At 42.6% G+C, this 20975-nt stretch overlaps 1 protein-coding gene across 50 annotated transcripts in view; it reads left to right on the top strand.

Annotated features, from left to right (window-relative positions):
- LOC135541457 (nascent polypeptide-associated complex subunit alpha, muscle-specific form-like) overlaps positions 1-20975 on the top strand; it is a 105658-nt gene that overhangs the window by 34509 nt on the left and 50174 nt on the right. For 44 of the 50 annotated variants that reach the window (XM_064967723.1, XM_064967727.1, XM_064967763.1 and 41 more), the window contains 3 exons: positions 12426-12491; positions 19965-20114; positions 20536-20619. In XM_064967723.1, the coding sequence (XP_064823795.1) occupies positions 12426-12491; positions 19965-20114; positions 20536-20619 (300 nt within the window). Of the gene's footprint in view, positions 1-12425; positions 12492-13393; positions 13480-19964; positions 20115-20535; positions 20620-20975 lie in introns of those variants that run through there. The other 6 variants (XM_064967759.1, XM_064967743.1, XM_064967768.1 and 3 more) reach the window with 3 other exon arrangements.

Genomic DNA, 20975 nt, shown 5'->3' with positions numbered 1-20975 from the left:
CCATCACACCATCCCAGGATGCAGGAATAGTGTTTGGCTCCGGGGTGCCCTGCACCCTGGGTCTACCCCCACAATCCTCCCCCTCCCCAGTGTTGCAGCTGGTTTGGAAAAAAATCGGGGAGGCTGAGTCCCCAAACAAAAAACTCCCCACCTCCTCCTGCATCCAGTCCTGAGTCTTGTTAGGTGTGTCCCCACCCAAACAAAGTTGAGAGCCTGGAGAAACCAGCAGCAACCCAGAGGTTTCTCCCACCCCCATCACTCTCTTGGCCATCCCCTCCCCCTCGCTGTCGGCCAATCGCACCCTCCTCTTCATTCTCTTCTTTGGTGATGGCGGCAGTGGAGAGAAACCACCCTCCCCCCCGCCAGCTCCTCCACCATACCCCTCATCTCTTCCACCAGGGCACTTTCCCCCCAGTCCACTTGCTCTTCCACCTTCTCCACCACTCCTCCCTCGCTTTCTTCTCTCTCATGCTCCTCCACTCGGTTGCCTTCTTCCGCCGCTTTTCCTGGTTCTCCTACTCCGTGCCTTCCGTTTCCTTCTCTCTTCCATCCGCTGCTTCTTGCTCCTCTTCATTCCTTGTGGCCTTCCCCTCTGGACTTGTACTCTTGTCATGAGGCGTGCTTCCTTCCCCTCCTCTTCTTCCCCCATCCCCCGCTCCTGCTCCCCCCCAGCCGCAGACGCATATGACCTCTGACGGGCCGGGCACCCCCGCCACAGGTGTGCTGATGAGCCACACCCATGGCACGTCTTAGGCTTGTCACAATCCCTCGCCTCGTGATCCTCAGATCCACAAAATCTGCATTTTCTCATGCTGCACGAGGCGAAAATGTGTCCGTAGGCCATACAGCGCCTGCAAAATGGGGGCTGACGTGCATAAAACAACGTCCCCCTGTCAGCCCCAAGGGAGAACATAGCAGGAGGATGGAGGTAGCCACCATGTCCCTTTGGGTCCTCCCTGAGAAGGGCCTGGAAGCCTCTCCTCCCATTCCAAAACCCAAGGGAGTCTTTGAGGTGCCTAGCTGAGGAGACGTTATCCATGTATCTCCCCAGAAAAGCCCTCACCTCTTCGTCCTTAACGTAAGGGTTGTAAATGTTGACAGTTACAACCCTAAAGTTATTCTTCGCCAGGCTTGTTATTTCGTAGTGGCACATCGGCCTCTCACCTCCCACTGCTCTTGCCCTTCTCAGGATATCATCGTGTTTTTCTTCTGTATATAGTGCCACGCCGTATGCTCCCTCCAACGAGTTGCCTTGGAAACAAAACACGTCCTTCACCGTCAGCTTTAGAATCCCATCAATATTATCCTTCCAAAAGATTCCCGTCCTAAAGGCTCCAACTCCTTTTCCTTCCAAGCAAAACGAATCGTGTTGGCCAGCCCAATCCCAGGGACCGACCGTGTTGATGTATTTAGGACCATCTCCGTAAGGAGAATGGCGCTCGTTCTCTTCTCTTCCAAAACAAGGAAAAAAGAAAATCCAAAGTGACTGAGCCTATCTGGTGAAACTACACAGAGACAGGAACAATCACCCACGAAACACTCAAAGAATATGGCTGCCTAAATATGGTTCCCAATCAGAGACAACGATAATCACCTGACTCTGATTGAGAACCGCCTCAGGCAGCCATAGACTACGCTATACACCCCACAAAACCCCAAGACGAAACACACCACAATAAACCCATGTCACACCCTGGCCTGACCCAATAAATGAAGATAAACATAATATATTTTGACCAGGGCGTGACAATTTAACCGTCTTAAAATACAGTTCAATTTATTTTTGTAGGGTACAAAAATGTGGTTTTCTGTTTGTAAATTTACATTTGTGTATATGAAATTTGGCCAAAAGAATAATGAAATTAATTACATAAAAATTATTCCGCTTATTTCTATTGTATGTAAAGAATCCAAACAGTACATCTCTCCACAATTGTGTAAAATCTTCATAAATGTGTTCAATTATAAACCTACTGATGTCCTGCCACAGTTTTCTTACATGCATACAATGCCAAAAAAGATGCAAAACTGTTTCTGGGTGGTCATTACAAAAGGAGCAATTTGAGTTGATGTTTTCCTTAAACTTCTTCATATAGTGGTTGGCAGGATAATATTTATGAATAATTTTAAAGGAAACTTCCTTAATTTTGTTAACAAGTAGGTAGGTGTGTGGCAACATCCAAATTTTTTTCCAACAGATATTATCAATAAATCCAGTCCAATAAGGCATGACATAAGGTATAGATACAACATCCTGCTGAAACAAGGATTGTATCGCTCTGTTGTTGAATGGACCAAAAGAGAAACAAATCTTTCCTACTGATGAGTCAACAGGGTCAATAGAAGGTAGGCTCTGAGGGTCAGGTCTTGACACGTTCCTGAATAATAAAGAAACACCTGAGGGAATAGCATCTAAAACAATTGCAAAATATTTAGGTGTTACAGGGACCTTGTAAAGTGATAAGAATTCTTTATAACTGAGTAAAAGACCCTCTGCATTTACCAGTTGGCTCACCAATATGATATTATTTCGGAACCAAAATTCTAAATACAGAGGTATTTTTATTCAATATATCCCGATTATTCCATATATAATATCTGTGTGGAGAAAAATTGTGTTTATAAATTAAGGACCATGACAAGAAAACCTGCCGATGAAAAGCAGAAAGTTTCACTGGAACTTTGTCAATATAATAATTGCAAAACAACATGAAGTTAAGGCCACCAAAAGTAGAGAAGACATGATGAGAAATAAAATTCCAGATAGAAGTGGGTCTTCTTAGGAATTGTTTTATCCAATTGATCTTAAAAGTATTATTTAAAGTAGTAAAGTCCAGAAAATTCAGTCCACCATTCTCATGAGTGTTCATTACAACAGTTTTCCTAATGAAATGGGTACGGTTTCTCCAAAGAAAGTTGAAAAGCATCTGGTCTATCTCCATGCTTATTTTACGGTCAAGATATAAAGACAGAGCACCATATGTTAGTCTAAAGATACTGTCAGCCTTGGTTATTAGGACTCTAACTTTTAAAGATAAGTCCCTCTGTAGCCATTGATTTAGTTTCTTCTGGGGTTTTTTAATAAGAGGGTTACAATTTAGTAAGCCTCTAGACTTCTGATCCTTTATAATGGTTATGCCTAAATATGTAAGTTCTTCTTTTACTGGAATACCATAATATGAAGGTGTCACACAATCTTTGACAGCCATGAGTTCACATTTCTTAATGTTAAGATATAGACCAGACGCTTTGGAAAAGGATTGTATCACATTGATCGATATGGGAATTTGGTTAGCGTCTTTCAGAAAAGGTGTAGTATCGTCAGCCAGCTGGCTTATAATAATTTCTTTACCAGCTATAGAAATACCTTGTACAGGACTATTATTTAAAACATTTGCAAGAAGTTGGTGATTAATAAAAACAGGTACGGAGAGATAGGACAACCTTGCCTAATTCCTCTCTTTAACTCAAATCTCAGTGAGGTGCCATATTTCAATTTGATAGAGCTGTTACCATGTGCATAGTCTTAATAGCCTTACAGAAAAAATCCCCAAAGCCAAGTCTCTCAAGGGAGTGGAAGAGAAACTGATGCTCTACTGTGTCAAATGCTTTATAAAAATCTAAAAAATAATATGAAGCTATCCTCAGTTATTAGGTCTGAGTAGTCAAGTACGTCTAATACTAGTCTGACATTGTTAGAAATATGCCTGTTCCTCATGAAGCCAGACTGTGTTTCATCAATGATTGCATCCAGGACTTCTTTCATTATTTTTGCAAGTAGTGAGGCTAATAGCTTATAGTCATTATTAAGAAGACAAATTGGACGCCAGTTATCGATGAGCAGCACTTCTTTTTTAGGTTTAGGTATCAGTGTTATTAACCCCTAACTCATTGTAGGAGGGAGAACATTGTTTTTAATAATCTCTAAAAAGACTTCAAATAGGAAGGGAGCTACTTGTTCAGAAAATAATTTGTAAAATTCAGATGTAATTCCATCAACACCTGGTGATTTATTGTTCTTTAGATGTTTGATAGACTCTATAATCTCTTCAACTTTGATGGGTTCATCACACTGTTTAGATTCTATATCACTGATAGAGTGAACATTATTCAGTGAGTTAAAAAACATATCTGTGGATTCCTGACAGTACGTAGAGCTATACAATTTTCTGTAAAAATTGCTGCAGTATTTAGCGATTAATTTTTGGTAAAGGAGGCTGCTGAATTTCACTTTAAATCACAAACTTAAAGGGTGCAAACTGAAAGGGTGCATACTGGCACCTGGTGTGTAGACATAATTCAAATGTTTGCAACGGAAACTATTTACTCAAAACTGAAAATATTTGCCGAGCTTCCTGAAATGGGTCACAAATATTTTCAGTTTTGAGTAAATAGTTTCCGTTGCAAACATTTGACTTATGTCTACACACCAGGTGGCAGTATGCACCCTTTCAGTTTGTTTACCAAGACCATAGAAGTAGAAGAAGAAGAAAATGTACTACCTCAAAATGGAGATGGCCTCAATGTTGCTGCCCAGGCTCTCACACACGCCATAATGGGACATACAATGTTACGTCCTATACCTATCTCTATTCGCTGATATTGGTGTCTAGTTATCAGCTGGAACTGTATGCTTGTTGTTACTGCTATCCACAGTAACTATAACCCTTAGCTTTACACTGCGGTTCACTACTGTGTGTGTGTGTGTGTGTGTGTATGTGTGTGTGTGTACTTGTTCATCTGTTTGTTCACCCGCACCCGCCCGCAATCACCCGACTTTATGTGATTTAAAGTGAAATTCTGAGGCCCGCTAAAATAGAAAATGAGCTGTACAGTCAGGTGCTGGAACCATCTTTTGACGGGGTGTGGGATTATTTCTTTGTTTTAAGCCTAATTTAGATAAGACTACGTTTCTGTTCATAATGTCCGACATTTGGTAGGCTATTTGGTAGTCAACTTGTCTATAATTCGATCACAGGTGGCCGGTGGCACCATAATTGGGGAGGATGGGTGGATGTAACGGAATAAATGGAATGGTATTGAACACATCAAACACATGGTTTCCAGGTGGTTTTTACCATTCCATTAACTCTATTCCAGCCATTATTATGAGCCGTCCTCCCCTCAGCAGCCTCCTGTGAATTACATACAAGCAGCTTCTCTTCTGTTATTAGCCTACTTATTGCCCTAGAAGACAAAATAAATCCTTGCTCACCAGAAAATATGTTCATCAATGTGCATACATCAATATAATTATTGTTTGAATTTAGTTGACATCAATGAAGTTCTCTTTCATCTCTGCTTCTCTCACACAGCAAAAACGTTTAGGGACCAGGGAGAAAATGCAATAACAAAAGAAACGGAAAGGTTTTCTGTGCAAAGATTCCAGATGGCAGTTTGAAGGGAATTAAAAGCTGTGTAAACGACCCAACATGTTTCTGATAAGATTTCCAATCGGCCTGGATGCATATTTTATGTGGTTGAAATACTATCAGCATTTATGATGCTGATATAGATAGCACCACAATCTTTACATTTGGTCCCTAACCGCGCATTAATTCTCTCATTGATGCTGAAAAAATAAATCATATTTCTTCACTCCTGTTCCTGAGTCCAAATGTACATTTGGTGTATAATTTTACTGCAAGAAATGCTTAATTCTGCAGGAGTTAATATTAAGGTTATGTGAGATTTGGTCCCTAAGCATTAATTCTCTCATTGATGTGAAAAAGAAATAATTTCTTATGAGTCCAAATGTACATTTGGTGTATAATTTTACTGCAAGAAATGCTTAATTCTGCAGGAGTTAATATTAAGGCTATGTGAGACGTTATAGACCTACAGTCAGTGTGCATTTGTTAGTTACTGTTCCATTTAACCAATCTGAACATTAGTGTACCATTGACTGTCAAATTTGTACAGCGCCTCACAATCATCACACAACATCTTTATCCAACATTAGGCTACTGTTCTGGCCACCTTTTCTTTATTTTCAACTCCATTTGCAGATTTTCTCATATTGAATTAAACTCCAACATTATACTTTTTTGCCTCAGTGATCAACTTACATTTTTTCTGCCCAAGTTCCCAAAAGCATGTGGCGTGTATTTGCTGCGCTTACAGTTAGGCCCTAAAGCTTAGGCTTACACACTGACGCCAGATAAAAATAATGAAAGAAAATCTTCAAAGTAGCCTATAGATAGGAATTATACACTTATGGATTTTCAATGCATTGTTTTCTCTTTATTCAACCAGGCCGCCAACCGTCCGTCCTTCATTCACACAATATTTCATGACCCTAAACCCGCCCGCGCAGACTCCAGGTTGAGTCAACCTGCGCATCACTAGTATGTACGTATGTATGTACTTAAACAGTAATTATACATTACCCCCTGCCCTCATAACATCCTCAGTTCGTTGGGGCATGGACTCAACAACTGTGGTTCTCAACTGATTTTGCCTCGGTACCCAAATTTAACCAGGTTGTCTAGGTCGTGATCCAATATTCAAGATTTTTTTATTTGCCAAAATGGAATCTGGAAAATTATTTTTAATGCTATGTTGATAGTAAATTTACCAATCACATGACAAGGGAACAACACTCCCACCTTTTCATTGTCAATAATAATTACATTTTGTCCATTTTCTTGATGAAGAATGTTAAGCGCACTGGTTTGATACCAGAAAAATCAACCAAATCCACAAAATAACACTGCTAATAACTCACGCAGCCCAGTCAAAACCCCCCGTGACCCACCAGTTGAGTATTGCTGCTCTGCAAAGTGTCAAGTATTCCACAGGGATACTGGCCCATGTTGACTCTAGTGATTCCCACAGTTGTCAAGTTGGCTGGATTTCGTTTAGGTGGTGGACCATTCTTGATCTACACGCAAAATGTTGAGTGTGAAAAACCCAGCAGCGTAGCAGTTCTTGAGAAGAAATCATGGTAAGACTTGTGCATCCAGGTATAATGCATTATGACTTGTCATGACCCCTTTATAATGTCATATAAGCATCTCATAATGACCCGGACAAAATAACAGCCAGTTTGAGACATTTGATCAATTATAATGACATATCCAACCTTGTTATTACACATTACAAAGGCTCATACACAAGTTATAAAGCATTAGACCTGGACAATCATCATTATTTATATATATATATATTAGTTACACTTTCCCAGCGACAGCCAGGTATGCATTAATGCACCAATTTTAAAATCAAACAATGTTTTTATGTAGCGGTTTTCATGCGGTGAAAGAGAGTCGTACCAAAATGCAGCGTGTAGATTGCGATCCATGTTTAATGACCAAACGTAAACACGAATCAATACAAATACTACAAAAACAAAAGAACGTAACGAAAACCGAAACAACCTATACTAGTGTAAACTAACACAGAGACAGGAACAAGGACACTAAGGACAATCACCCACGAAACACACAAAGAATATGGCTGCCTAAATATGGTTCCCAATCAGACAACGATAATCACCTGACTCTGATTGAGAACCGCCTCAGGCAGCCATAGACTAACGCTAGACATCCCACAAAACCCCAAGACAAAAACACACCACAATAACCCATGTCACACCCTGGCCTGACCGAATAAATGAAGAATAAACATAATATATTTCGACCAGGGCGTGACAGAACCCCCCTAAGGTGCGGACTCCCGGACGCACATCAAAACAATAGGGAGGGTCCGGGTGGGTGTCTGTCCATGGTGGCGGCTCCGGCGCGGGACGTGGAACCCACTCTATAAATGTCTTAGTCCCCCTTCCTCGCGTTCTAGGATAGTCCACCTTCGCCGCCGACCATGGCCTAGTAGTCCTCACCCAGAACCCCACTGGACTGAGGGTCAGCTCGGGACAGAGGGTCAAAAGCTGGCCAAATCCGACAGACAGAGGGGCAGCTCGGGACAGAGGGGCAGCTCGGGACAGAGGGGCAGCTCGGGACAGAGGGGCAGCTCGGCACTGAGGGGAAGCTCGGGACTGAGAGGAAGCCCAGCACTGAGAGGAAGCCCAGCACTGAGAGGAAGCTCAGCCAGGTAGTTGGATCCGGCAGATCCTGGCTGGTTGACGGTTCTGGCAGATCCTGGCTGACTGGCAGATCTGGAAGAGTCTGGCTGACTGGCGGATCTGGAAGAGTCTGGCTGACTGGCGGATCTGGAAGAGTCTGGCTGACTGGCGGATCTGGAAGTGTCTGGCTGACTGGCGGATCTGGAAGAGTCTGGCTGACTGGCGGATCTGGAAGAGTCTGGCTGACTGGCGGCTCTGGAAGAGTCTGGCTGACTGGCGGATCTGGAAGAGTCTGGTTGACTGGCGGATCTGGAAGAGTCTGGCTGACTGGCGGATCTGGAAGAGTCTGGCTGACTGGCAGATCTGGAAGAGTCTGGCTGACTGGCAGATCTGGCTGCTCCATGCTGACTGGCGGCTCTGGCTGCTCCATGCAGACTGACAGCTCCTTGCAGACTGACAGCTCCTTGCAGACTGACAGCTCCATGCAGACTGGCAGCTCCGGCTGCTCCATGAAGACTGACAGCTCCGGCTGTTCCATGTAGACTGACAGCTCTGGCTGCTCCATGTAGACTGACAGCTCTGGCTGCTCCATGTAGACTGACAGCTCTGGCTGCTCCATGCAGACCGACAGCTCCTTGCAGACTGACAGCTCCTTGCAGACTGACAGCTCCTTGCAGACTGACTGCTCCTTGCAGACTGACAGCTCCGGCTGCGCTAAACAGGCGGGAGACTCCAGCAGCGCTGTAGAGGAGGAAGGCTCTGGCTGCGCTAAACAGGCAGGAGAATCCAGCAGCGCAGGAGAGGAGGAAGGCTCTGGCTGCGCTAAACAGGCGGGAGACTCCAGCAGCGCAGGAGAGGAGAAAGGCTCCGACAGTGCTGAACAGGCGGGAGGCTCCGGCAGCGCAGGAGAGGAGGAAGGCTCTGGCTGCGCTAAACAGACGGGAGACTCCAGCAGCGCAGGAGAGGAGGAAGGCTCTGGCTGCGCTGAACAGGCGACGCGCACAGTAGGTCTGATGCGTGGTGCTGGCACTGGTGGTACTGGGCCGAGGACACGCACAGGAAGCCTGGTGCGGGGAGCTGCCACCGGAGGGCTGGTGTGTGGAGGTGGCACAGGATAGACCGGACTGTGCAGGTGCACTGGAGCTCTTGAGCACCGAGCCTGCCCAACTTTACCTGGCTCGATGCCCACTCTTGTCCGGCCAATACGAGGAGCTGGTATATACCGCACCGGGCTATGCACCCGCACTGGAGACACCGTGCGCTCCACAGCATAACACGGTGCCTGCCCGGTCTCTTTAACCTCCCGGTAAGCACAGGAAGTTTGCACAGGTCTCCTACCTGGCGTAGCCATTCTCCCTGTGAGCCCCCACCCAAGAAATGTTTGGGGCTGACTCTCGGGCTTCCTTCCGCGCCGCCGTGCTTGCTTCGCCATCTCCATTCTCCTATACCCTTCTTCGCACTGCTCCAGTGAATCCCAGGCGGGCTCCGGCACTCTCCCTGGGTCGACCGCCCAACTAGCCTACCTGGTTAAATAAAGGTGAAATATTAAATAAATAAATAAACATTTGCATAGAAATGTCACTCCAACATGTCACGCCTGTATGACATCATACTGTATAGGCACCGCTGTTAGTTTGAGAATATAAAAGAACACCAATTCAATGCAAATGAGTCCAACATAACTAGATGACTTGTGATCACGGATGCTTCTGAAAGTAGTATTTTTTTGTTTTTCAAAATGGTAACAATGTTTGGCCTTTAACGTCAGTAGTGTTTTAGCAGCAGTAACAACAATGTCTAGTCAGTAAAAATGTCAATACTGGGTTAGTCTAATGAAGTATGCCTACCTTCAATAGTTTAGACTCAGTCTCCTATCACAATCAGCAGTAAAAGCGACTGCTACTGGCATTTTATGACACTGTTTAGGTTGGAGTCTGATAGTTGCATTGATGTGGTTGGCCGGTTTCATCTGTACTGTCACGGTTGTCATGGAGACGATGCCTGAGTGCATGCTCTCATGCTGACTGGTACCTGCCCTGTATTCTCTACCCTCCCAATGCATTGCGTGGTTCTTCATGGGTGTGTGTTGTAAGATTGATTGTTGTTAATCTATCTGCCTCTAATATAGTGTCTGGGTAGTTAGGTGAGCTAGTTGAGCCTAACCTGTCTAGCTAGTAGTTACCCCTCAGAGCCTGGTTCCTCTCTAGGTTTCTTCCTAGGTTCCTAGTTTTTCCTAGCCACTGCTTCTACATCTGCATTGCTTGCTGTTTGGGGTTTTAGGCTGGGGCTCTGTATAGTGCTTTGTGACATCTGCTGATGTAAAAAGGGCTTTATAAATACATTTGATTGATTGATAGTTAGCTCACCAGAGGTGAAAATGCATGGATATTGGCCAAGTGTGCAATGTAAAAAATAATAATAATCTTGTTTTGTCTTGGGGAAATAAATAAAACCTAAATGCTGTTCATCGTTACCATTGTTTAGTGAGTCCAACTGATCTTTCACTTGACTTGACAAATATGTCTTTTGAGCGTGTACTTTTTGATACTGAATAAAGAGTTTGTGTTACATTAGAACTGAGAAGTGTGGTTTGTTTTTACACACAAAAAACCCACTTCCTGTGTTGTGTGTTGGTTGAAAGACAAGAGGAGAAAGCTGGCAGTGAGACTGCCATGTTCCTTGGCTGCCATGATCAAATGACTTCAAGTGCAGCCAAATGCCTTTCATAAAGAATCTTTGTTTTGTGTTTGTTTTCCCCCTCAACAAAGTATTTGTTTTTATCAACCATAGTCTGCAATTCAATTTAAAGTAAACATGGGTAATATTTCAACAGCATTTAAATAGAGGTCTCTGGGATATTTTGTCAACATAGAGATAGAATTAGTATTATCTCTTTGGTTTCCAAAAGATGAGCCAGTCAGTATGCCCCTGTGCCACGCCAAAACACCAATCTTTGTCTATCCTTTAATTTGCCTGCGGATTCTGGTGTGTTGCCTAGCACCAAAATATTTATCAGAAAGGAAGGCAGCGTGACTCGTCAGCCTACTTTCCGCCCCTCCCTTGCCACTTTCTCCAAACCTGAGTGGGGACTTGTTCCAATATTTTAAACATGCATCCTTCCTTCTTTCCTTCCTTCCTTCCCTTCCTTCTTTGATGTTCATTACTGATCATCACTAACTGATCAACACACGATTGGGCTGGTGAAAAACAGCAGGCTGTTAACCATGATTTCACTTATTTAATCCTGAACAAATCAGTGATTGCCTCAAGGAAAAGGAGGGAGGAAAGCACTTATAAGGTATTTGAACTTGGCCTAGGCCTAATTTGGCTTAGTATTGGCTGAAGGGCAAGGTCACAGCCTTGCTAAAGCTCTTAACTAGGTTTCAACAAGGTTTTTGTCAAGTGTGTCAACACCACTGTCCTCCCACTGGACATAGATTAAGTAATATCGTCAGAGTGAACAACAGTAATCGTCTCCAAGTAGTGTAGTATGGCAAAATAAAGTTTGTCTGAATACTATAGTACAGAATTTCAATAGTAAGAATTTAGTATGCAGCTTGACTAGTAAGACCACAACCTCTCTGTCACACTTACTGTCTCTCTCAATCTGTCTCTCTGTCTGACTGTCTTTATCTCCCAGCCATCTCTCTGTAACATGTAAAATTATTCTGAGCCGGCATGCCTGGTTGGTTCGCTCTGAAACTTAAAGATACAGTACTTTTCAGGGCATGACACACTCACACACATTCTTGGGAATAAGACATACATTCTGCTCGCCAGTATGGGTGGAGAGGGTGTAGGCTTCTTGCCATGTGGCTCACCACCACTGAAAGGGCACTGTTTAACATATTCCACCTTGTTTACTGCATTTCTTAAACCTGCAATGTTTGTAACTAACTATCACTGCTTCAGTCACAATGTGTATATTCCATATACAAAACACAGTGGGAAATGGGATCCACCTGGTTATGTAATATTATGAGAAACAGCTGTATAGAAGTCCTTAGACAAACTGTTTTGATCAAATTATATGGCACACACACACACACACACACACACACACACACCAGTGTTTCCCTTATTCATTTAGCATCGGTGGCCCACCGCTAGTGAATATACTGTACGTAGAATCATTGGTCATTTTATCAATGGAACAGGATTGCTTCATGTGATGTTTCTCTTGTCATGGAGAATGAGTTTGAGGAAATGGTACTGCATCATTCATTATTTTCTCCAGACATTTGAGCAGCATGGAATGCTTTTTGTTTTGTTTTGCTCAGAGTTATTTCAAGCCAGGATTATGCATTATGGTTTCAATGATTCTGACAATGATCAAGTCTGTGTTTTCTGCTATGAGTGACAACGATTCCTGTTAATTGTGTTTTTTTTTCTCTCTCTCCAGTCGCAGCCTAGACAGTATTCACCCACTTCAGTGGCACAGTTGGCTGTGAATCCAGCACAATTTGAGGTAACGTCAACACACACATGCACACCTCTTCCTTTGCTCAGTCCATAGCCTGCAGTCACCTTTTCTTTGGGATAGGTCTTAGTCCAATCTGGCTTCTAGTCTATTTGACACCTTCTTTGGGCGATATTTGGTACTGTTAATGTCTTTCCTGTTGTAGTGTTGTTCAGTGTGGCCTAATCAGGCAAAGGATTGGTCACACCCAAATCTGCAGGGAGTGGAACTTGTGAGCCACCGATATTATATTTTTGGCCGATACCAATATCCAATATTTTCCTTGCCAAAAAATGATACTGATAACAGATATTACATTTTTTTGTGGCCTTTTAAGCTTTCTAGTACAGTTAAATAGTTAACACACACAATGACGCAGCAGTCTAAGGCACTGCATCGCAGCGCAAGAGGTGTCACTAAAGTCCCTGGTTCGAATCCAGGCTGTATCACATCCGGCCGTGATTGGGAGTCACATAGGGCCGCGCACAATTGGCCCAGCGTCATCCGGGGTTTGGTTGAGGTAGGCCGTCATTGTAAATAAGATTTCGTTCTTAACTGACTTGCTTAGTTCAATAAAAGCTATTAACACACACACACAAGTTATTTAGTTGGCATTTACGTATGTCCCCATTACCAATAAAACATCATCAAAATCAACATTTGTTTCACTTACTTGCTGTGCTGTTTTGTTCATTTGTTTAGTCGTTTCATTCTCAACCAGGATTTCTATGGAACGCCGTGTGGGTCTTTGCAATAGAATGCCGTTTGGGTCTTTGCATGTCAAAAAAGATACACCTCAAATAACACTTAGAATTTTTTATTTTACCTTTATTTAACTAGGCAAGTCAGTTAAGAACACATTCTTATTTACAATGACGACCTAGGAATAGTGGGTTAACTTCCTTTTTCAGGGGCAGTACGACAGATTTTTACCTTGTCAGCTCGGGGATTTGATCCATCAACCTCTCGGTTACTGGCCCAGCGCTCTAACCACTAGGCAAGTAACACTATTTGATGTGTCAAATTAGCTTGTTGACCAATCAGGACCTGAATATGACTGCACGTCACATAATAATTTAACGCGTTCATAAATGTTTTACGTAGTTATTACACATTGATTACACAATCACTCGTATTTCATATGTCTCAACGATTCATCGATACGTATGCAATGATGATGGTAAAGTCGTCTCGTGCACCTACAGTGCTTGCTGGTCATAAAAAAAAGATAGCTAGCTCATGGTTGCAAACAATGTTCTTCCCCAAAAACATAGCAAAACGACACGTTTCAGTATCTATAGTTAGCTACTATATAGCTCTTAAATAACCCTAATTTATAAGACCACTCTTATTTGATTAATGGTGGTCGGACCCATCTATGTGAAGCTAGCCACAATAAGGATTAGCGACGATACTGGACTTTGCAGTTAGCCTTCAAGATAAAAGTATTGCATAATTCTACTACTTTTATTAATTTGCATCACTATCAATTACATACTTTTATTTTGAAGACAAACCACAAATTCCACTATTGTGCATAATCCTTATTATAATCCTCACTAGCCAGATAAAGCTAACTGGCTGCTTATAATGTTAGCTTTGGGCAACAGTGTTTAGTTTTATTTATTTATTTACTTCACGTTTATTTAACCAGGTAGGCCAGTTGAGAACAAGTTCTCATTTACAACTGCGACCTGGCCAAGATAAAGCAAAGCAGTGCGACAAAAACAACAACAGAGTTACACATAAACAAACATACAGTCTGTAGTGGCTTCCTTTCGTCTTTACCATAGCCACTGCCCAAGCCTGAAGCGGGGTTGTTTGGTACGCATACAGTCCACACTCAAGGTTTCCAACCGGCCAAACATTCGATGACATCCAGGGATATGGTGCAACAAAAATGTTTATTCTTCTTATATCTAACAAATAAATTATTCTCCAATCAACTTAAAGCATAGAATACTTGATATGGAAAATACATATTATGTCTGTATGTCTGTATGGTCAAAAAACTATACCGCTCCCGCATCTAGCAAGGACTCCCTCTCCCGAAGGCCCAACTTCCTGCCTTTATCCTAACACACTTACCACAATACAATGGATAAGCAAGAGGGGGGGGACAAAAACTGAGTTACACAAACAACAAATGAATATATCTCAAATCAGGTAAATATAAATCATAATGGTACGTACCTAATATTTCATCATTTACATTAATATATTTACACAAATATACATGGAGCTCCATATGTTCAGTCTTTTACACAAATATGTCCAAATCGGCTCTAACACAGTCAATAACACAAAAGTACAGTGTGTGCAAATGTAGAAGAGTAGGCAATAAATAGGCCGTAGAGGCAAAAATAATTACAATGTAGCATTAATACTGGAGTGATAGATGTACAGATGATGATGTGCAAGTAGATATACTGGGGTGCAAAAGAGCAAGAGTGTGAGTAATAATATGGTGATGAGGTAGTCTGGTGTGCTATTTACAGATTGGCTGTGTACATGTACAGTGATCGGTAAGCTGCTCTGACAGCTGATGCTTAAAGTTAGAGAAGGAGATATAAGACTCCAGCTTCATAGATTTTTGCAATTTGTTCCAATCATTGTCAGCAGAGAACTGGAAGGGAAGGCGGCCAAAGGAGGTGTTGGCTTTGGGGATGACCAGTGCAATATACCTGCTAGTGTGTGTGCTACGGGTGGGTGTTGCTTTGGTGAACAGTGAGCTGAGATAAGGCAGGGCTTTACCTAGCAAAGACTTATAGATGACCTGGAGCCAGTGGGTTTGGCAACGGATATGTAGTGAGGGCCAGCCAACGAGAGCATACAGGTCGCAGTGGTGGGTAGTATATGGTGCTTTGGTGATAAAAAGGATGGCACTGTGATCGACTGCATCCAGTTTGCTGAGTAGAGTGTTGGAGGCTGTTTTGTGAATGACATCGCCGAAGTCAAGGATCGGTAGGATGGTCAGTTTTACGAGGGTATGTTTGGAGGCATGACTGAAGGAGGCTTTGTTGCGAAATAGGAAACCGATTCTAGATTTAATTTTGGGTTGGAGATGCTTAATGTGAGTCTGGAATGAGAGTTTACAGTCTAACCAGACACCTAGGTATTTGTAGTTGTCCACATATTCTAGGTCAGAACCGCCCATATTCTAGGTCAGAGTAGTGATGCTAGTCGGGTGGGAGGGTGCAGGCAGCAATCGGTTGAAGAGCATGCATTTAGTTTTACTAGCATTTAAAAGCAGTTGGAGGTCACTGAATGAGTGTTGTATGGCGTTGAAGCTCGTTTGGAGGTTTGTTAGCACAGTGTCCAAAGAAGGGCCAGATGTATAGAGAATGGTGTCGTCTGCGTAGAGGTGGATCAGAGAATCACCAGCAGCAAGAACGACATCATTGATATATTCAGAGAAGCTGGCTAGCTATTTATTTTCATGACCTCAAGTTCAATTTCAATAGGCAAACAACAAGTGCCAACCTAGTTAATACTTACTCACAAGGATTCCCAAATCTTTGCTAAGAATAATGAAAATGACTGCAGTTTCTACTGGTTATTGTTTCAGGCTGGTTGCATTGATGCTAGCTAGGTACCAAGCTAAAGCTAGCTACCCCAGAAGTTGAGGTCAGACAAATTATACTTTATTACCAGCGCGGTATTGCAAACACATCGTTCGTGGCCACTGTTCGCTTGTTTCCAGACTTTTTTGCACAGCTTTGACAGTTCTACTGTATCTTTTTTGACACGCAAAGACACAATCGGCGTTCCATAGTATGTATGCCGTGAAGCTAATAGCAGTGGTGCTATTGCTGTGTAACTCCGGTAGGGCAACATCTGAAAAATAGCGCACTTGGTAGTATGTACCGGTGCTCAACCAGTCGGTGAAAGCCAACATCACCCACGATAGAGAACGGTTGATTGTCAAGGGCAATGAATTCCATTATGTTGGCTTCAATGGATTTCGCCTATGAGTTGTCTCGCTGAAATGTTCTTATTCTTTCAATTGACTGCTCCACTTGTTGACTGCTCGATCCACACAGCAGACATTGTGGGTTAGCTTAGGAATGCTGTGTTGCACATGTAGCGCAAAATCTTACGTGGTGTCATTATGTCATGTACCTACGTTATATAGGTATGCACGTCAGCTTTGACTTCAATGTTGCACGTCGGCGTTAAGCTAGACATCGGCCTATACCGATGTTGGCATTTTTAGCTAATATTGTCAGATTCCGATCTGTTCCCCAATATATCGTGCATCCCTAAGTGGAACAATGGTTTAAGAATGACATTTTCTATATTCTATATGTTCTATGTTCTTTATGTTCTACACCTTCTATACTCTATACATTATATATGTTCAGGAGGCTTGGTAATGTGCCTGTAGGCTTGGTATTGTTATGTGCTTGGTTTTATTGAGGGAAAACATGCAGCACTTCCTTGGCTCTATAAAATGTGTTGACCTCCAGACCTAGGTTGTTAAGAAATGGGTTGTCATGAGGTTAATTGCTTTCTTAGTTCTATTATTAGGTCCAGCTTAGATTGACTGTTGTGTGTGTCAATCTGATCCCAACTTCTGTCAGTGCAAAAGCTCCACTCTAAACACTGTAGAACTTTCTGCTAGTTGGTCTTGCTCCAGAAAATAGAAAGATGAAGGACAGAGAACGCCTCGGGTCGGCACACATTCAACTGGACCTTCTTTAACTGGTCTCCAGCCTAATATTTATAATAATAATAACAATAATAATATTTATAGGGTCTTAACAGATTGGACAAAACTGTTCTTTTGGTTGAATGTTTTTTGTTGTTGTGGTAATTGGGTGGGCTGTGGGAGGACTGAACATATTCTTATAAATGGGTTTTAATCAAAGTGCAACCAACATTTCAACATGGGTTTAGGTGTTCGTTGTGTCGTTGACCACTCGGGACAAAGGGATTGCAGAACTGGTTTCCCCAGAGATGTTGTCAGTTGCCTGAATCTCTTCCCTGAATTTATTCCAAAAGTCCTCTCTTCTATGCCCAGACAATGCCATGGTGACGACACAGGGCAGAGATGCCAACCTGTGGTGGCGTATTCATGTGTCGCTCAACTACCCTTTTGGGCCTTTTCCATGACAATGCAACATAAAATGTCACATATCCTGGTTTCTGCCTCTGTGTGTAACCCAGGGAGAGGCTTTGGTTGAACATGCAAAGCTATTTTTCAAAGCAGACTATGTGCTTCAGTGTGGTATGTTATGTCAACATAGTCACATTTAACCATGATAGTTATGTCACCTAAGCTGACATACACTATTGAGTGTATGGGATAATGCTGATTGAATAGGGTGTTTTAAGAGCTTTTATGGTTACCCCTTATAAGAACTTGACCTTGAGGTGCCCTCCTTCCGGTTAAAATTCCTTTGGCTTGAGCTACTCAATTCCTTTGGCTTGAGCTACTGAGCTAATCAAGTTTCACTTGTATCATACACAGGCAAGCACTGCATACCTACAGTGGGGCAAAAAAGTATTTAGTCAGCCACCAATTGTGCAAGTTCTCCCACTTAAAAAGATGAGAGAGACCTGTACTTTTCATCATAGGTATACTTCAACAGACAAAATTAGAAAATGAATGAATTTATTTGGTGGAAAATAAGTATTTGGTCAATAACAAAATTTTATCTCAATACTTTGTTATATACCCTTTGTTGGCAATGACAGAGGTCAAACGTTTTCTGTAAGTCTTCACAAGGTTTTCACACACTGTTGCTGGTATTTTGGCCCATTCCTCCATGCATATCTCTTCTAGAGCATTGATGTTTTGGGCTGTTGCTGGGCAACACGGACTTTCAACTCCCTCCAAATATTTTCTATGGGGTTGAGATCTGGAGACTGGCTAGGCCACTCCAGGACCTTGAAATGCTTTTTACGAAGCCACTCCTTCGTTGCCCGGGCGGTGTGTTTGGGATCATTGTCATGCTGAAAGACCCAGCCACGTGTCATCTTCAATGCCCTTGCTGATGGAAGGAGGTTTTCACTCAAAATCTCACGATACATGGCCCCATTCATTCTTTCCTTTACACGGATCAGTCGTCCTGGTCCCTTTTGCAGAAAATCAGCCCCAAAGCATGATGTTTCCATCCCCATGCTTCACAGTAGGTATGGTGTTCTTTGGATGCAACTCAGCATTCTTTGCCCTCCAAACACTACGAGTTGAGTTTTTACCAAAAAGTTATATTTTGGTTTGATCTGACCAAATGACATTTTCCCAATCTTCTTCTGGATCATCCAATGCTCTCTAGCAAACTTCAGACGGGCCTGGACATGTACTGGCTTAAGCAGGGGGACACGTCTGGCACTGCAGGATTTGAGTCCCTGGCGGCGTAGTGTGTTACTGATGGTAGGCTGTGTTACTTTGGTCCCAGCTCTCTGCAGGTCGTTCACTAGGTCCCCCCGTGTGGTTCTGGGATTTTTGCTCAGCGTTCTTGTGATCATTTTGACCCCACGGGGTGAGATCTTGCGTGGAGCCCCAGATCGAGGGAGATTATCAGTGGTCTTGTATGTCTTCCATTTCCTAATAATTGCTCCCACAGTTGATTTCTTCAAACCAAGCTGCTTACCTATTGCAGATTCAGTCTTCCCAGCCTGGTGCAGGTCTTCAATTTTGTTTCTGGTGTCCTTTGACAGCTCTTTGGTCTTGGCCATAGTGGAGTTTGGAGTGTGACTGTTTGAGGTTGTGGACAGGTGTCTTTTATACTGATAACAAGTTCAAACAGGTGCCATTAATACAGGTAATGAGTGGAGGACAGAGGAGACTCTTAAAGAAGAAGTTACAGGTCTGTGAGAGCCAGAAATCTTGCTTGTTTGTAGGTGACCAAATACTTATTTTCCACCATAATTTGCAAATAAATTCATAAAAAATCCTACAATGTGATTTTCTGGATTTTTTTTCTTCTCATTTTGTCTGTCATAGTTAAAGTGTACCTATAATGAAAATTACAAGCGTCTCTCATCTTTTTAAGTGGGAGAACTTGCACAATTGGTGGCTGACTAAATACTTTTTTGCCCCACTGTATCTACAGATGTAGGATCTTAATTTGATCACCCTGTTGCAGGTTAACTTTCCTGCAATGCAGAAGATTTAAGACTTGTAGTGTATTTGAGGTTTAAAAAGGCTTCTGAAGTTTGTAATTTCTACTTTTACATTTCTGATTTGATTTTCCCTAACATTTTTCATATCAACCCCTCCAAAAATGTATTGGAATCCACATTATAATTCAAATTTCCTGTTGCCGCAGGATTATTATCCTGCTGTAGCAAACTGGCTCAAATTAAGATCCTACATCTGTACTCACACGATTATGTATAGTACCGTATGCATCTGTACAGACTTGATGATTAGTTGTTTGTTGTTTGATCACAAGGCACAGAATGAAATCGGGAAGCAATTGGATAAGACAAGCTGAAAGTAATCAAATGTAACTGAGCTTCGTTGCATTACAGAGTGCATCTGCCGCCTCCACCATGGCTACAAAGCCAGGGGCGGTGTCCGTGACAATGGGTGGTGCCACAGCAAGTGGTGCCACAGGGGGAGGAAGTCCTACTACAGCAGGGACAACACAAAGAGGAACGGCCAAAGTGGTGATGCCAGAGGTACACTAACTTAGCTGGGTCTTTGGAGATTAGTTTGGGACAACCTTGGCGCATTCTGATGTTCTTAACCCCCTTCCCTCATTAACATGGGTGTAGTGTACTCTGTTACATGGAATCTCTCTTATCCCTCTCTTCTCTTCATGCTCATTTTCATCTTCTGAAACACTTCATTCACAAAGTCTACAGCTGCTTGGGCTCTCTACCATTGACTTCTTCTCAGCTTCACCTATGGTGCATTCAGATATGCTTACTTCAACCTTCACCATGACCGCAAAGAGCTTATTGATTGTGCTATTTTCCATGCTGGAGAATGGGATTAGGACTCTTCACTGTCCATTGGAATGGTGCATAAATGTGTTGTTGCCTCACTTTCTCAACCACATTTCCATAATATGTTCTGCGCCTGCTTCTTGGTTTGTAGACGGCATTCGTCTCTCCAGCAGGTGCTACTATTATTGACATACCAACACCTGGGACCAAAGGCAGCCCTAAAGACACTCCAAAGGTAACTCAAAACACCCCTCCCCTAAATATAGTTCATGGTTTCATCCTCTGAATCTTATTGTGTATGTATCTTCTGAATCACTAACACAGAGAAGATGCTGCCTATATACAGACTCAAATCATTGGCCATTTTAATAAATGGGTCACTTTAAATAATGGTACTTAATTAATGTTTACATATCTTACAATACTCATCTTATATGTATATACTGTATTTTATACCATCTATTGCATCTTGCCTAAGCCGCTCGGTCATTACTCATCCATATATTTACAGTGCCTTGCGAAAGTATTCGGCCCCCTTGAACTTTGCGACCTTTTGTCACATTTCAGGCTTCAAACATAAAGATATAAAAC

The sequence above is a fragment of the Oncorhynchus masou genome, chromosome 6 (genome assembly GCF_036934945.1).
Source record: "Oncorhynchus masou masou isolate Uvic2021 chromosome 6, UVic_Omas_1.1, whole genome shotgun sequence".
Classification (NCBI taxonomy): domain Eukaryota; kingdom Metazoa; phylum Chordata; class Actinopteri; order Salmoniformes; family Salmonidae; genus Oncorhynchus; species Oncorhynchus masou.
This window is presented reverse-complemented; position numbering and strand designations above follow the sequence as displayed.